The 15,117-nt window shown below is 42.3% G+C and overlaps 1 protein-coding gene across 1 annotated transcript in view; it reads right to left on the bottom strand.

Annotated features, from left to right (window-relative positions):
* Positions 1-12,014, bottom strand: part of SLC2A13 (solute carrier family 2 member 13) — a 504,156-nt gene extending 492,142 nt beyond the window's left edge. The window contains exon 1 of the mRNA XM_018047921.1: positions 11,196-12,014. Within this exon, the coding sequence (XP_017903410.1) occupies positions 11,196-11,751 (556 nt within the window). The 5' untranslated portion in view covers positions 11,752-12,014. The remainder of the gene's footprint in view (positions 1-11,195) is intronic.

Here is a 15,117-nt window from a genome sequence, read left to right as displayed (position 1 = left end):
TTCTAAACAATGGCGCCAATATTTAATAAAAGACCTAAGTGTGAATCATGATGTAGTCCCAACTTGAGTTTAGACTTACCTGTAACACTTGGCTATTTTGTTTCTCTATATATCCAGGGAAGTTAAATTTCATATGTGGAAAATGTTTTGGGGTTTTCTGCTGAATACAGATTTTCCTTCAATGAAAGTTTCCTCTATAAAAGTGTGGCTTCTTCTTCACTATGAAGTCAAACAAAAAGAAAAGCAAGGAAATGAAAAGAGGTGAAGACAGGAAAGGATGCATAAAGGAACCAAGTTCAATCAGGAAGAAAAAAGAAAAACAGTATTATGTGCTTTTGAGTAAAGATGGCGAAGACTGCTTGCTATTTGAGATCTACCAGCAGGTTCAACATCACCAGACGTGTTAAACCCAAAGACATTAGTGTGAATCAGACTATGTTCTTACTTTGAGCTTAAAATACAGAAGAGGGAAGTATGGATGGATGAAAAAGAAAAATGTTTAAGACAGAAGTCATATGAACAACATCACAGAACTCACATTAACACTCCCGTCATCTCACTGGCAGCTCACGCAAGGAGGGCCATGCAATACTACTAGGCAAACATAATTAGGTCATAATTCTCACTGTAACTCTACAATGTCAACTCCAGCAGATATAAAAGTGTGGAGTTAAACAGGGGTGGGGCATTGCACATAAACTGTTAATGTTTATGAAACAAGGAAACGGAGGTCAAATGAAGCTTTACTTGACCTGTCAGTTGCATACCAGTAGAAAGAATAAATCCAACACAGAAATTCTGCTTTAAAAGAAGATAAAACTGAAACAAACTGTGGGAGTTGGGGAGGGGAACAAAGTTGGTTACCAAAAAAGAAAAAAAAAAAAATCACTAGCTGATTATCTAAAAATCTGATTCTAACTTTATTTACCTTAAATAATTTTTTCACTGATATTAGTCTCAGCATTGCATGACTTTTTAATCAAACAAGATTTTAAATTTGCTTTGCATTAAAGGACAAAAGTTCAAAGTACTCTTTGAAAAAGACTGATATTTTTGAAAAGTATTACTCAATAGGCCATAATATACTAATTAAAAGCTGCAAAGCAGCTACAAACTGTGGTCCAGTAGAAGGAGTACTGGAACAGAGGGTGACAGAGAAGAAACTGGTGTAAATTTAAGATTAATTCAGCAAACCCAGTGCTGTATAGATTAACATGTCCATTCTCAGTAAAGGTTTTGAACACCAGTAAATGTCTGAATTGAGACACTTTGATATGCCCCACACAGCTGCTAAATCATCACTTATAATTAGCAGTAAATGCCAATGCCAATGGGAAAAGGACGAAATTGCATTCTGTGCTTTTTGGCTATGGACATGCTAACAATGGTAACAGTACAATGTTCTTATACTCTGCTCCTTCACAGCAACCTTGTCTGTGTGCTATACATGAGAGATATAAGATCACAGACAACAATCAAATGAAGCAAAATGCACAAACACATTCTTTCAATCCTTTTGTACCTATCCACACCTGAAAACTTTGATCATAGGTACAACTTTGCTAAATAAACTCATAAAAAATATAACTGTATAAGTGAAAGTCACTCAGTCATGCCCAGCTCTTTGCGACCCTACGGGCTATACAGTCCATGGAATTCTCCAGGCCAGAATACTGGAGTGGGTAGCCTTTCCCTACTCCAGGGGATCTTCCTAACCTAAGGAGAGAAACAAATAACTGTATAAAGGATATAAAAATAAGATCACAGTGGAGAAATAAAATAAACTCTTGAGTTTGCAAATTTGTGTCCTATTTGAAATTTGAGTCTACAAGTTTAAAAAGTCTGGTGTCAGAAGTAGTAGAGCAGGAACATTGACAAAAGCCTGGTCCCAGGACTTAAGTCAAGGATGAGACCAGAGGAACCAAAAGAACCTCTGGTGAAACCAAAAAGTAAATAACGCCATTTTCAGAATGGGTGTGCAATAAGCTAATTTTGCTGTAACTTGTCAAGGAAAATGAACCAATAAAATAAATCAGAAACCTCTGATTTCTTATGCTTCTTTTACATGAATCATTGATTCTCAATATACTTATACATTTCAATTATAGATTGAACAATTATACTCTACAGCTTGGTATCTTTTATGATTTTCAAAGATTTCTGTTGAAGGGCCCTGCGACTCTTCCTATTTCAGTAATTCATGACTACATGTTTTAGCCACCCAGTAGTAACTATCTCAGCAAAGCATTTTTAATACTACAAAATTCAAAGAAGCAAGAGGTGTCAAAGGAGAATCAAATTGAGTCAGTACTGTTAAGAGAGCTCTCTTAAATAGAGCTGGCAGCCATTAAGAAAATGCATTTCTCAGCCTGGATGGAATCTGACCTTTGATCTGGTAAAGTCACACCGAACACCAGCCAGGAACTCAAGATACTTAATGGACTCCTACTCTAATTCTAAGGGCTTCCCTGATGCCTCAGTAGTAAAGAACCCACCTGTCAATGCAGGAAATGTGGGTTCAATCCCTGGATCGGGAAGATGCCCTGGAGAAGGAAATGGCAACCCACTCCAGTGTTCCTGCCTGAGAAATCCCATGGACAGAAGGCACAAATTAGCCACTGATCATGCAGGCACTCTAATTCTACTCTGATTCCTTAAGGATCAATATTTTCCACCTTGAATGGAGACAATCACAAATCTTACCAAGCAACTTTTAGCAACCTCATGATCTTTTGCCTTTACTTAACTCTTTCTCTTCCTTGGAACACTCTTTCAGGGTTACCGGATTCTGTATATACCGAATCACAGTTCTGACGACCCTAAATAAACTTTTTTATTTGCAGCCTCCTGCATTTGGGGAGTTTGACAGAAGTTTGAAGAAGAAAGTAAAAGTTTAAAAGCAGAATGATTTAAAATTTAAAAAAAAACAGATTCAATGGATATTAATCTGGTATTATTTACAACTGAAAATCCCCAAAGACGGTCCCTGCATAGTCAAGACCAACTAAACCCTATTCAGCCTAATCCTCCCACAAAAATCATTCTAGTTTCAAGACTGACCCATCACCACCCTTCAGTCACTTTTTGCTTCATATACTGCTTTGACTTTTTGGTGCCTTTACACTCACTGTTAACTCTAACTTAAACGCTGGCTAATTGAAAAGAGCAAAAGACTCCAAGGTTCTGTTTTTTTAATTCTGATTTTGCATTAGTGTCATCATTTAACTGCTATACCTTTTTTATTGCATACCTTGGTTTATTGGACCTTAAAGACACTAAATGTTTTACCAAATGAAGGTCTGTGGCAACCCTTGATGGCACAAGTCTATTGGCACCATTTTTCCAGCAGTACTTGCTCACTTCAAGTCTCTGGATCACATTCTTGTAATTTTCACAATATTTCCAATTCTTTCATTATGATTATAATTGTTATGATGAACTACAATCAGCGATCTTTGATGCTCTAATGCAATTGTTTTGTGGCACCACAAACCATACCCACAGAAGATGGGAACTTTGTGTCTGTTCTGATTTTTCCAGAAACCATTGGCTCCCCAGCCTCTCTCCCCATCTCCCAGACCTCCTTGTTTCCCAGAGACACACAATATTAAAATTAGTCCAATTAACATCCCTGCATTTAACAGTTTCTAAGTGTCAGAGTGAAAAGAAGAATCACAGGTCTCTTACTTTAAATGAAAGCTAGAAATGATTAAGCTCAGTGAGGAAGGCATGACTCAAGCCAAGACAGGCCACAAGCTAGGCCTCTTGCACCCGTTAGCCAAACTGCAAAGGCAAAGTAGAAGGATATTACAAGTACTACTCCAGTGAATAGAATTCTCCAAGCCAGGCTTCAACAGTACATGAACCATGAACTTCCAGATGTTCAAGCTGGATTTAGAAAAGGCAGAGGAAACAGAGATCACATTGCCAACATCCACTGGATCACAGAAAAAGCAAACAGAATTCCAGAAAAAATCTACTTCTGAATTATTGATTACGCCAAAGACTTTGACTGTGTAGATCACAACAAACTGTGGAAAATTCTTAGAGATTGAAATACCAGACCACCTGAGCTGCCTCCTGAGAAATCTGCATGCAGGTCAAGAAGCAACAGTTAGAACTGGACATGGAAAAACAGACTGGTTCCAAATTGGGAAAGGAGTACATCAAGGCTGTATATTGTCACCCTGCTTATTTAACTTCTATGCAGAGTATATCATGCGAAATGCTGGGCTGGATGGAGCACAAGCTGGAATTAAGACTGCCAGGAGAAATATCAATAACCTCAGATACACAGATGACACCACCCTTAAGGCAGAAAGTGAAAAGGAACTAAAGAGCCTCTTGAGGAAAGTGAAAGAGGTGAGTGAAAAAGCTGGTCTAAAACTCAACATTCCAAAAACTAAGATCATGGCATCTGGTCCCATCACTCCATGGCAAATAGATGGAGAAATAATGGAAACAGTGACAGACTTTATTTTCTTGGGCTCCAAAATCACTGCAGATGGTGACTGCAGCCATGAAATTTTAAAAGACACTTGCTCCTTGGAAGAAAATCTATGACCAATCTAGACAGCATATCAAAAAGCAGAGACATTACTCTGCCAACAAAGGTCCATCTAGTCAAAACTATGGTTTTTCCAGTAGTCATGTATGGATGTGAGAGTTGGACCATAAAGAAAGCTGAGTGCCAAAGAATTGATGTTTTTGAATTGTGGTGGTGGAGAAGACTCTTAAGAGTCCCTTGGACTGCAAGGAGATCCAACCAGTCAGTCATAAAGGAAATCAGTCCTGAATATTCTTTGGAAGAACTGATGTTGAAGCTGAAGCTCCAATACTTTGGCCACCTAATGTGAAGAACTGACTCACTGGAAAAGACCCTGATGGTGGGAAAGATTGAAGGTGGGAGGAGAAGGGGATGACAGACAATGAGACGGTTGGATGGCATCACTGACTTGATGGACATAAGTTTGAGTAAATTCCGGGAGTTGGTGATGGACAGGGAAGCCTGGTGTACTGCAGTCCATGGGGTCACAAAGAGCCGGACACAACTGAACAGCTGAACTGAACTGAACTGAACTCTGGTAAGTACAAGAACGATAAGAAAGCAAAACAGCCCTATTGCTAATTCAGAGAAAGCTGTAGTGGTCTGACAGATGATCAAACCAGTTAAAATATTTCCTTAAGCCAAAACCTAATCCAGAGAAGGGCCTGTGTGTGTGCTCAGTCGCTCAGTCATGTCCAACTCTTTGTGACCCCATGGGCTGTAGCCCGCCAGGCTCCTCTGTCCATGGAATCCTCCAGGCAAGAATACTGGAGTGGGTCCAGGGGATCTTCAAGAAGCAGGAATCGACCCAGGGCTCCCACTTTGAAGGCAGATTCTTTACCATCTGAGCCACTAGGGAAGACCAAGAAGGGCCTCTCTTCAATTACATGAAGGTTAAGAGAAGTAAGAAAGATGCAGAAGTGTGAAGCTAGCAGAGGTTGATTCATTAAGCTTAAGGAAAGAAGCCCTCCATAATATAAAAGCACAAGGTGAAGCAGCAAGAACTGATAGAGAAACTGCAGCAAGTAACCCAGAAGATACAGTTAGGATAAGTAATGAAGGTGGCTACACTAAACAACAGATTTTCAGCATACACAAAACTGCCTTATGTTAAAAGAAGATTCCTTCTAGGACTTCTATAAGAGAAGTCAATGCCTGGCTTCAGGGTTTCAAAGGACAGGCTGGCCCTCTTGTCAGGGGCTAATGCAGCTGGTGACTTTGAGTCAAAGCCGATGCTCATTTACCATTCTAAAACTCCCAGGGCCCTTAAGAATTAGGCTAAATCTACCCTGCCTATGCTCTACAAATGGAACAAAGCCTGGATGATAGTACATCTGTTTACAACACGGTTTCCTGAATATTTCAAGCCCTCTATCGAGACCTACTGCTCAGAAAAGATTCCCTGCAAAATATTACTGCTCACTGACAATGCACCTGGTTACCCAAGAGTTCTGAAGATGTACAAGATTGATGTAACGTAACATCCATTCTACAGCCTGTGGACCAAGGAGTAATTTCAACTTTCAAGTATTATTATTTAAGAAATACCTGTGTAAGCTTATAGCTGCTATACATACTGATTTCTCTGATGGATCTGGGCAAGTCAATGGAAAATCGTCTGAAAACGATCCACCATTCCAGATTGCACTAAGAACATTACTGATTCATAGGAAGAAATCAAAACAGCAACATTAATAAGAGTTTGGAAGAAGTTGATTCTAACCCCCCATGATGACTTTGAGGGGATGGAACTTGAGTGGACGAAGTAATTGCCAGCTGTGTTAGAAACAGCAAGAGAACCAGAGTTAGAAGAGGAGCCTGAAAATGTGACTGAATTGCTACAATCGCATGTAAAACTTTCACAGATAAAGAGTTGCTTCTTATGGGTGAACAAAGAAAGTGGTTTCTCAAGATGAAATGAATCTGCTGGAGAATATGCTATGAACACTGTTGAAATAGCAGCAATGGATTTAGAATATTACATAAAGTTAGTTGGCAAAGCAGTGGCAGTGTTTGAGAGGGACTGATTTCAACTTTGGAAGAAGTTATAACTATGGGTAAAATGCTATCTAACAGCATCAAATATTATAGAAAAATCGCTTGTGAAAGGAAGTCAACTGATGCAGCAAACTTCATTGTTGTCTTATTTCAAGAAATTGCCAGTCTCCAGCCTTCAGCAACCACCACCTTGATCAGTCAATAGCCTCCAATGTGGAGGCAAGACTCTCCAACAGCAAAGATTACTAGCTGAAGACTCACATGATTTCTGGTGTTTTTTTTTTTTTTTAATTAAGAAACATAGTTTTTTTTAGAAATAATACTATTTGTATACAATAGACTACAGTACAGTATAAAATCACTTCATATGCACTGGAAGCTTGTGACTTATGTTATTGCAATATTCACTTTATCTCAGTGGTCCAGAACCCACACTACCTATGAGGTAAGTGAAAGTGAAGTCGCTCAGTCGTGTCTGACTCTTTGTGACCCCATGGACTGTAGCCTACCAGGCTTCTCTGTCCATGGGATTTTCCAGGCAAGGATACTGGACTGGGTTGCCATTTCCTTCTCCAGGGGAATCTTCCTGACCTAGGGATTGAACCCGGGTCTCCCACATTGGAGGCAGACGCTTTACCCTCTGAGCCACCAGGGAAGCCCATCTATGAGGTAGGCATCCAGCAAAAGGAGACCTGTTTCTAGAGCTAAAAGGATTAAATGAGATAACATATGTAAAAACAGCAGGGTACCTACCCCATACTAAAGCACTAAAAAATAATAGCTTCTTTCATGGATCTCTGTAAATCTGTTGAACTCCTATTCACCCTCCAAACCCCAATTTAAATCTGTTTCTATAAAACCTCCTTAATTATTTGCTCTATTTTCTTCCTCCCCCAAAATGCAATTGCTTACTCTTCTGTGTGTCCCATGGGAGTTACAGAAACCTCTGCTGTACTTTAAATGCTTGTTGATGGCCTTTGTGTTCCAATAGAGAATGAATACCTCCAGGGTGGGATTTTTATCTAACTACTGCCTACTCCAAAAGTTAAAGAATCAATAATGAAACTTAATTAGCGTTTATTAAACAAGTAAATGATTTCATTAAACTCTTCCAAACTAAATTCCATCACCTTCACTAGCTTGGTTCATAGTGATGCTCTCCATCTATATGCCATCACTCCATGGCAAATAGATGGAGAAACAATGACAGACTTTATTTTCTTGGGCTCCAAAATCACTGAAGATGGTGACTGCAGCCATGAAATTAAAAGACGCTTGCTCCTTGGAAGAAAAGCTATGACCAACCTAGACAGCACATTAAAAAGCAGAGACATTGCTCTGCCAACAAAGGTCCATCCAGTCAAAGCTATGGTTTTTCCAATAGTCATGTATGGATGTGAGAGTTGGACCATAAAGAAAGCTGAGGACCAAAGAATTGATGTTTTTGAACTGTGGTGGTGGAGAAGATTCTTGAGAGCCCCTTGGACTGCAAGGAGATCCAACCAGTCAGTCATAAAGGAAATCAGTCCTGAATATTCATTGGAAGGACTGATGCCGAAGCTCCAATACTTTGGCCTCCTGATGTGAAGAACTGACTCATTGGAAAAGACCCTGATGCTGGGAAAGACTGAAGGTGGGAGGAGAAGGGGGTGACAGAGGATGAGATGGTTTGATGGCATCACTGACTCGATGGACATGAGTTTAAGTAAGCTCCAGGAGTTGGTGATGGACAGAGAAGCCTGATGTGCTGCAGTCCATGGAGTTGCAAAGAGTAGAAAACGACTGAGTGGCTGAACTGAACTGAGCAAACTAAAACCCTTATATAGTCTTTCAAGCATTTCACAATACTCTAAAAAAATAACAATCCTTTAATACTTTGATACCCTATCAGCAATGTAACTTTTTAATGCTTCTGCTTACCATACACTCATTTACTCATCAAGTACAAGTGCCTCCTACAGGCTGAGAGTACTGTACATTGGTGAACAAAATGAACAAAAAAACCCTGTCCTTATGGGCTTTATATTTACCACAGGTAAATTTGTGGAAGAAAGAAATTTCCATTACAAATTTGCCAGAAAAGTATATCAGAAGACACAAAGTTATTCTTCGATATTTACTAAATATCAAAGGGATAATAAAAAACAAAAACAAAAACCTCCTGACCACACACAAAATCTAACTACTTAAAATAGTATGATATAAATTCAGATGCATGTAGTAAACAAGCAATACTAATTTTGTATTCCTAAAAAAATGCTCATCCTAAAAGGACTCATTTCCTTGTAGCTAACAGTATTTGTAATTTCTTTTTTGAATGGTTAGTAATCTTTTGAGTTTTAAGAATTTTACAATTACATGCATCGCATAGATCCTAATTTGAAAGGTGATGACGTGTAATGTGGCCTCTTTGAAAATCTGTTTAAAACTTTAAAACATTCTTCATTTTGTAAGTGAAGAGAGCTTTTTATGCAACTTTATATCAGGGCTTCCAGACTAAGTGGTGCTCCCCCATGAGTAAGACAGGCCATACCAGGACTAAATAACTAGCTGCAGTATCAGGCAAGCAACCCTGGTGCCAGAGACACAGATGCTGCTCTTGCACACCAACCTTTCCAACCTTACCTCTTGCTTCATCCTCTTTGCTGCATCCACCTTGTTCCTCAAGTATGGCCTATGCTTTCCTTTCTTTGCTCATTCCCAAGTTTGGCCTAGAAAGTCCTTTCCTTATCTCTACTGTCAAAACACTACTTATCAACATACCATTTCCATCTGGAAGAGCTTAGGCTTTCCTCTCTTGGGGTAACTGTACCCTCTTTTAATTAACAACCCTCTCTGTGAGCCTTTCTTACAGAGCTTAGCTAGTTCTACCTTGCTCTAACCCTGCCCAGCCACTCTTACTGAAGCATAAATGTTCCTCAGTGTTCTGCTCATCTGGAAAGGGCCCTTAAACACACAACAGGGGTTTGATTTTCCTATCAGATACAAGACTAAACATAATACCCAAATATCCAATACTTGCCATAGCTAAACACTAGGAAACTTCACTGAGAGATCTCTGCCAAACAGTACTGATTTCCAAAATCACAAAAAAGACTCATTCTTACTGAACAAATCTTGCTACCTAAAATTACATTATTTCAATGTCAGAAGAAACAAAAAGGGTAATCTGTTGTCCCATGCAAAGAATGCTGACAGGAGAATCCTGAAGGCACTAGGTACTTCTTACAGAGAGGTTTCATTTCAGCTGTACTTTTTGGTCATTTTAGACTTTAATAAACCAACTTAACATTTAACTGAGAGCCTTGCCCTGCTTCACTAATTAACAGAGCAATAAACAAACAAAAGGGAAATCAGTAATAACCAATTCTGAATATAAAGTACAGTGAGCTGGGTTTCAGGTTATGGTTCCTACATGTGGAGTTGTATAAATAGGGCTCTCTCCCCCATAGAGTCTACAGAGAAAAGGTGAAAAGCATAAACGTCAAACAAGTGGTGAATGGACAGATCATCAGGAGCCCTAGTTTAAAGGGCTCTTTCATCAATCCCCAGCCACAGGGAAGAAATACTTCAACAGCACCCTAAAGGAAACAAGAAACTGAATCATGAAATGAAACAATAAAAAAGCATCAGCGGCATGCCTTACAAAAATTACTAGTGAGATTTAAGTCTCAACCCCCACTTTGTCTCAAAAGTGCTTTCTAATAATACTGCGCACATTCCAAACAGCTTCCATCTGCCAAGAACTTACCAACTGCACCTGCCCTGCTCAGCAACCAGGGTAAAAAACCAATCCCAAGGGAACCTTCATCCCTTCATTTTGGCAGTAAACTGCAAAAATCCACCTTGCTGGGCATTTATCCACAGGGCGAATAGTTTCAAAGTGAATTTAGGAGGTGAACAAGACCCAAGGGAAAGCAGGAGAGACAAAACAAAAAGGAGAATGGGTGAATACAGATTTAAAGAAAAAGGTCAGAAAAACAGAAAAGTCAAGAATTTATTGGTGGGGGGGGCGAGGGGGGGCCGGGAAGGAAAGCATAAGGCAATACAAAAAGTAAACTCAAAAGAAGAGAATAAAATAGCACTCTACCCTAAAGATAAATGACTCGAGAAGGAAAGCGAGGAGCAGCAAAGAGTAGAGTCCAGATGACTTGAGGAACTTTAAAAATTCTCTTACTGTATCTTTTAAGACTGATTGGGTTCGGAGTTCGGAATCCTAGAAGAGGCAAGGGTCTACAGTGGAGGAAAAAGTGAGACAATATCGGAGAGTAAAGAGATCCTCCCTCCTAAGCTCTTAGATAGACATCAGGTAAGGCTGAATCAAGGAAACCGCTGGTGAGGAGCCAGGTTCCGGGAAGGGCTTAGAGAGGCAAGTATCACGCGGATTCACTTGTCCGTAGGCGACAGAGTCCACGTGGGCTCGGGGGCGAGCACATAGATCCCCCCACCCCCACCCCCACCCTGGAGGGAGACTGCGAGGCCGGACTAACAAACAGATGGGCTCTCAGAACAGGAGCAAGAGATGCGAAGTGTCCTCGGGAGCCGGCCACACTCGACGGGGACCCTGAAGGGGGAAAAGAACGCAGCGACCAGGGTCAAGGGCGGAGTCGCCAGGGGCCCCGCAGGCGCTCTTCGCGAAGCCGGAACTCACCGATGCCGAGCCCCACAACCAGGCGGCCGGCGAGCAGCGTCTCCTTGTTGTTCGCCGCGGCCAGCACCGCGGAGCCGGCGGTGAAGAGGGCACTGGCCAGCAGGATGGCGGCGCGGCGGCCGAAGACGCCGTTGAGGGCCCCGCCGGCCAGCGCCGAGACGGCGGCCGCCCCCACCGTGCTGGACACGAGCAGCTCCTGCCACATCGCGTCCAGGCTGAGCTGCCGCTTGAGCAGCAGCATGGCCCCCGACACCACCCCGGTGTCATAGCCGAACAGGAAGCCGCCCAGCGCGGAGAAGACTGCCACCACGTACACGAAGGCGGGGGTCTCGTCCTGCTGGAACTGCCGCCGCGCCGCGCGCTCCAGGTCCCCGACGCCGCCGCCGCCCGCGCCCGCGCCCTGCAGGCTGGCGCTCGACTCCGCGGCCGCCAGAAGGCTGCGCTCCCCGGCCGTGCTCGCCGCGTCCGGCTCCTGCTGCTTCCTGCGGCGCTCGCCCATGAGGCTGCTCAGGCTCCGCAGCGTGTACTCCACATTCTCGCTCGCCTTGCGGGACATAAGGCAGGGGCCCGGGGCTGCCCGGGGGAACGAGGCTCCGCGGGCTGGCGGTCTCGGAGGGCTGGACAGCCCGAGCGAGCACAAGGAACCGCCGCCTTCTTCCTCCCGGCTCCCGCTGCGCCTGCCACGGTAGCAGCCGCCGCCGCGGCCACTCCGGGGAGAAAGTTGCTGCCCGCCGGCCCCGGCTCTGCGGAGTTGGAGCCCGGCGGGTCTCACTCGAGACTCACGCCCCGCGCCTGCCGAGCTGGCGCTGCGGAGCAAGCGGGAGGTGGGGCCGCAGGTCACGTGCAGCCCCAGCCGGCGGGGCTGGCCCGAGACGCCCCGCCCCTCCTCGGGCGGTGCCAGCCTCAGCCCACCCCGGACCCCTAAACCCCACCTCCCGGTCGAGCGCGACCTCTGACCTAGGGTCCTTCTAACGTGGTTCTTGGTTTCTTAACTGCTCCAAGTCCCTTAGTTTGGGGGTTGCAGCTGAGAAGCAAGCCAGTCTTTGCCAGCCCGGTACTAGACTTCCAGACCCGGAGAAATGGCTTACGACGATTGCACGTTTTGGAAAGGCAAAGAGAGAACCACTTTCGAAAAGCCTGAGGATGGCCAAGGCTGGAAGGGCCTAGGAAAAAATATCCTGTTATGGCATGGAGCAAGTACCTCTCCTTCCTTTTATAATATTGTGATATAAATGAATCTGTTCCGGAGCAATTCAGTTTCTTATCGCCAGTCCCTCCTCAATTTATGGTTCTTTTAAAGGAACGATACGTCTTATTTCTTGGAGGATAGAGTTAACCTATCTCCCCAGGTGAATCACAAAGCTTGTTCCATGGATCCCTGATGTGTGAAAGAAAACTCACGTTTATACGTTCCACTCGTGTCCCCAAGTATTAATAACTCCCACTGGTACAAAGTAAACCCAATATTTCATCTGATTTGAGGTTTAATAGGCAGTCTCCATCAACATACTGCAAGGAAGGATGTCTTCTCCCTGGAGAAAGCTACACTGTTGTCCTCCATTTTCAGGGGGCAATTGTAACTGTCTCATTTGTTTGTGTGATGTGTTGTTCTCAGCTCCTTTGGTCGTGTCTGACTCTTTGCAACCCTATGGAATGTAGCCCGCTAGACTCCTTTGTCCATGGTATTCTCCAGGCAAGACTACTGGAGTGGGTTGCAATTTCCTCCTTTGGGAATCCAACTCTGGTCTCCTCTGTCTCCTGCATTGCAGGTGGATTCTTTACTGTTGAGCCTGCCTGATTTGCTTGAAACAATGCAAAGATGACATTACTTGTCATCAATTTTTTTTAACTGTTAATTGCGAGTTATTAGTTTGTAGGTTTTTTTCCCCCACTTTGACTTGTCATTAGTAAATCATTCTATACAGCTTCACTTTAGAAGAGAAACTATGTCCCTCTGATTTGCTTTCATTCTTCAGGCTCAGGGCAGGAGGGAAATCATCATATAATTCTATTCTTTATCATTTCAGTGTTAGCATTAGTTGCTGAGTTGTGTCTGACTCTTTTGTGACCCCATGGACTGTAGCCTTCTAGGTTCCTCTCTCCATGGGATTCTCCAGGCAAGAATACTAGAGTGGGTACACATTCCCTTCTCCAGGGGATCCTCCCAACCAAGGGATCAAACCTGGGTCTCCTACATTGTAAGCAGCTTCTTTTACCATCTTTACTGCTGAGCCACCAGCTTTATTTTCCTTATTTGAGTAAAAGACTTCTTAGTTTGAGGTCTATTTTTCCTTGCAGGCTAGAACTTCTTCCTTTTAAAGAAAAGAATTTTGTTGTCTTGTTTCAATAAAAAGTTACATTAGAATTTGTCAAAGTTGCTTTTCTTTGGATTATCAGTCATGATTATCTCCATAATACAACACTTTCCTTCCTTTCCCGCAACTAAGAAAAATGATTTAATGGACTCAGAGGGCTTAACTGTTTAAACTTATTGTGTGACTTTTAAGTAAGGTTCTCTCATAATTTCCAGGGACCAGTTAAACAGAGAGGGCTTTTAGCTCTAGAGCAATGAACTCTTTAATAATACTCATGCTACTGTAAAATATTCCGGTAAGAGCACGCCCTTTCCCAGGCCTACTGGTATAAAACTGCGCCATCTGGTGGCGAGCCGTTTCATCGATTTTGAGGAGCTGGGCTTTTCTACCAGGCGAGAATCGACTGATACTGTTGCCAGTTCCCTCTTGTTGAGATGAAACAAACTTTCGTTTACTCCTAGCAGGGACACCTTATCTCCTGACCATCCCTTGCTGGAAATTCAAATTTTGTGTTACAGAACACTAAACTACTTAAAGTGGTTCCATTCCATATCATCAGGTCACCTAAATACCTAAAAACAGGTTACACCCTAAAAGAAATATGACATGAAATAAGGGATCCGAAAGTTAAGCAGAGTTCTTCCCAGCCTTTGAAGAGTGCCAAGTTCATTTTAGTACCACAGCATAAGTAAAATATAGTTTCCTGAAGCCTGCCACAATTGCAGATTATGATGAAATGGAAAGCCCATTGGCCAAGAATCGAAAGACATCAGTCCCATCACTATCAGTGTTTTGCTATACACTTTTGACAAGCAATTAAATTAGCTTGTGCTTGTTTTCTTATTTGTGGAGCAGATGATGGTACAGCAATGACTCATTTACTAGAAATGAAAAAGGAATTTTAAAATATACATAATTAGCAGAGCAAATAATAATTATAAGCATCATTATTGTTTGCAAGGTGAATTTGAAAACCCAAGTTTTAGGTACACTTGCTTTACAACCTCAAGAAATGCTAAGGACCAGATAGAAAAGGGAAATAAGTCAGAGAATGGTTTTAGCTGTCCTGCTACAGATCCCTTTCCATTCATCTCTCCTACCATAATAGTCCCCTTTCCCCAGTATCAGTTTGAAATGTATCTTTCCAGAACATTCTCTATGCATTTATATGTATGCATTTTTATGTACAGAAGTACACACAGTTTTGATATTGTTCATATCACAAAGAAAAACACATCAAACTGGTTTAAACCAAAAGTATGGAGAGGGAGGATTTATAGTCTCTTGTCTCTGAAAAGTTTATAATAGACTGATTTCAAATATAACTAAATATGGGACTCAAAAGCCAAGATGTTACCAATAACTCCATCTTACCATTTTACTTCCTTCTGTGTAGGCTCCACTCTCAAATTTCATGTGGTAACCAAGTGGCTACAGCAGGCTCCAAGATACATCTCCTATTCTACTCAGATCTGAAGGCTCGTTAGTGCCCACAGCTTGAGCTATTAATGGAACTAAGTCATATGGGCTTAGATTGGAGGGGGGGATGATACTCCCATAATAAATCTGGGGTCTTTTTTGCCAGAAGACAGACAAATCCTGGGCAA

Source organism: Capra hircus, chromosome 5 (assembly GCF_001704415.2).
Source record: "Capra hircus breed San Clemente chromosome 5, ASM170441v1, whole genome shotgun sequence".
NCBI classification, from domain to species: domain Eukaryota; kingdom Metazoa; phylum Chordata; class Mammalia; order Artiodactyla; family Bovidae; genus Capra; species Capra hircus.
This window is presented reverse-complemented; position numbering and strand designations above follow the sequence as displayed.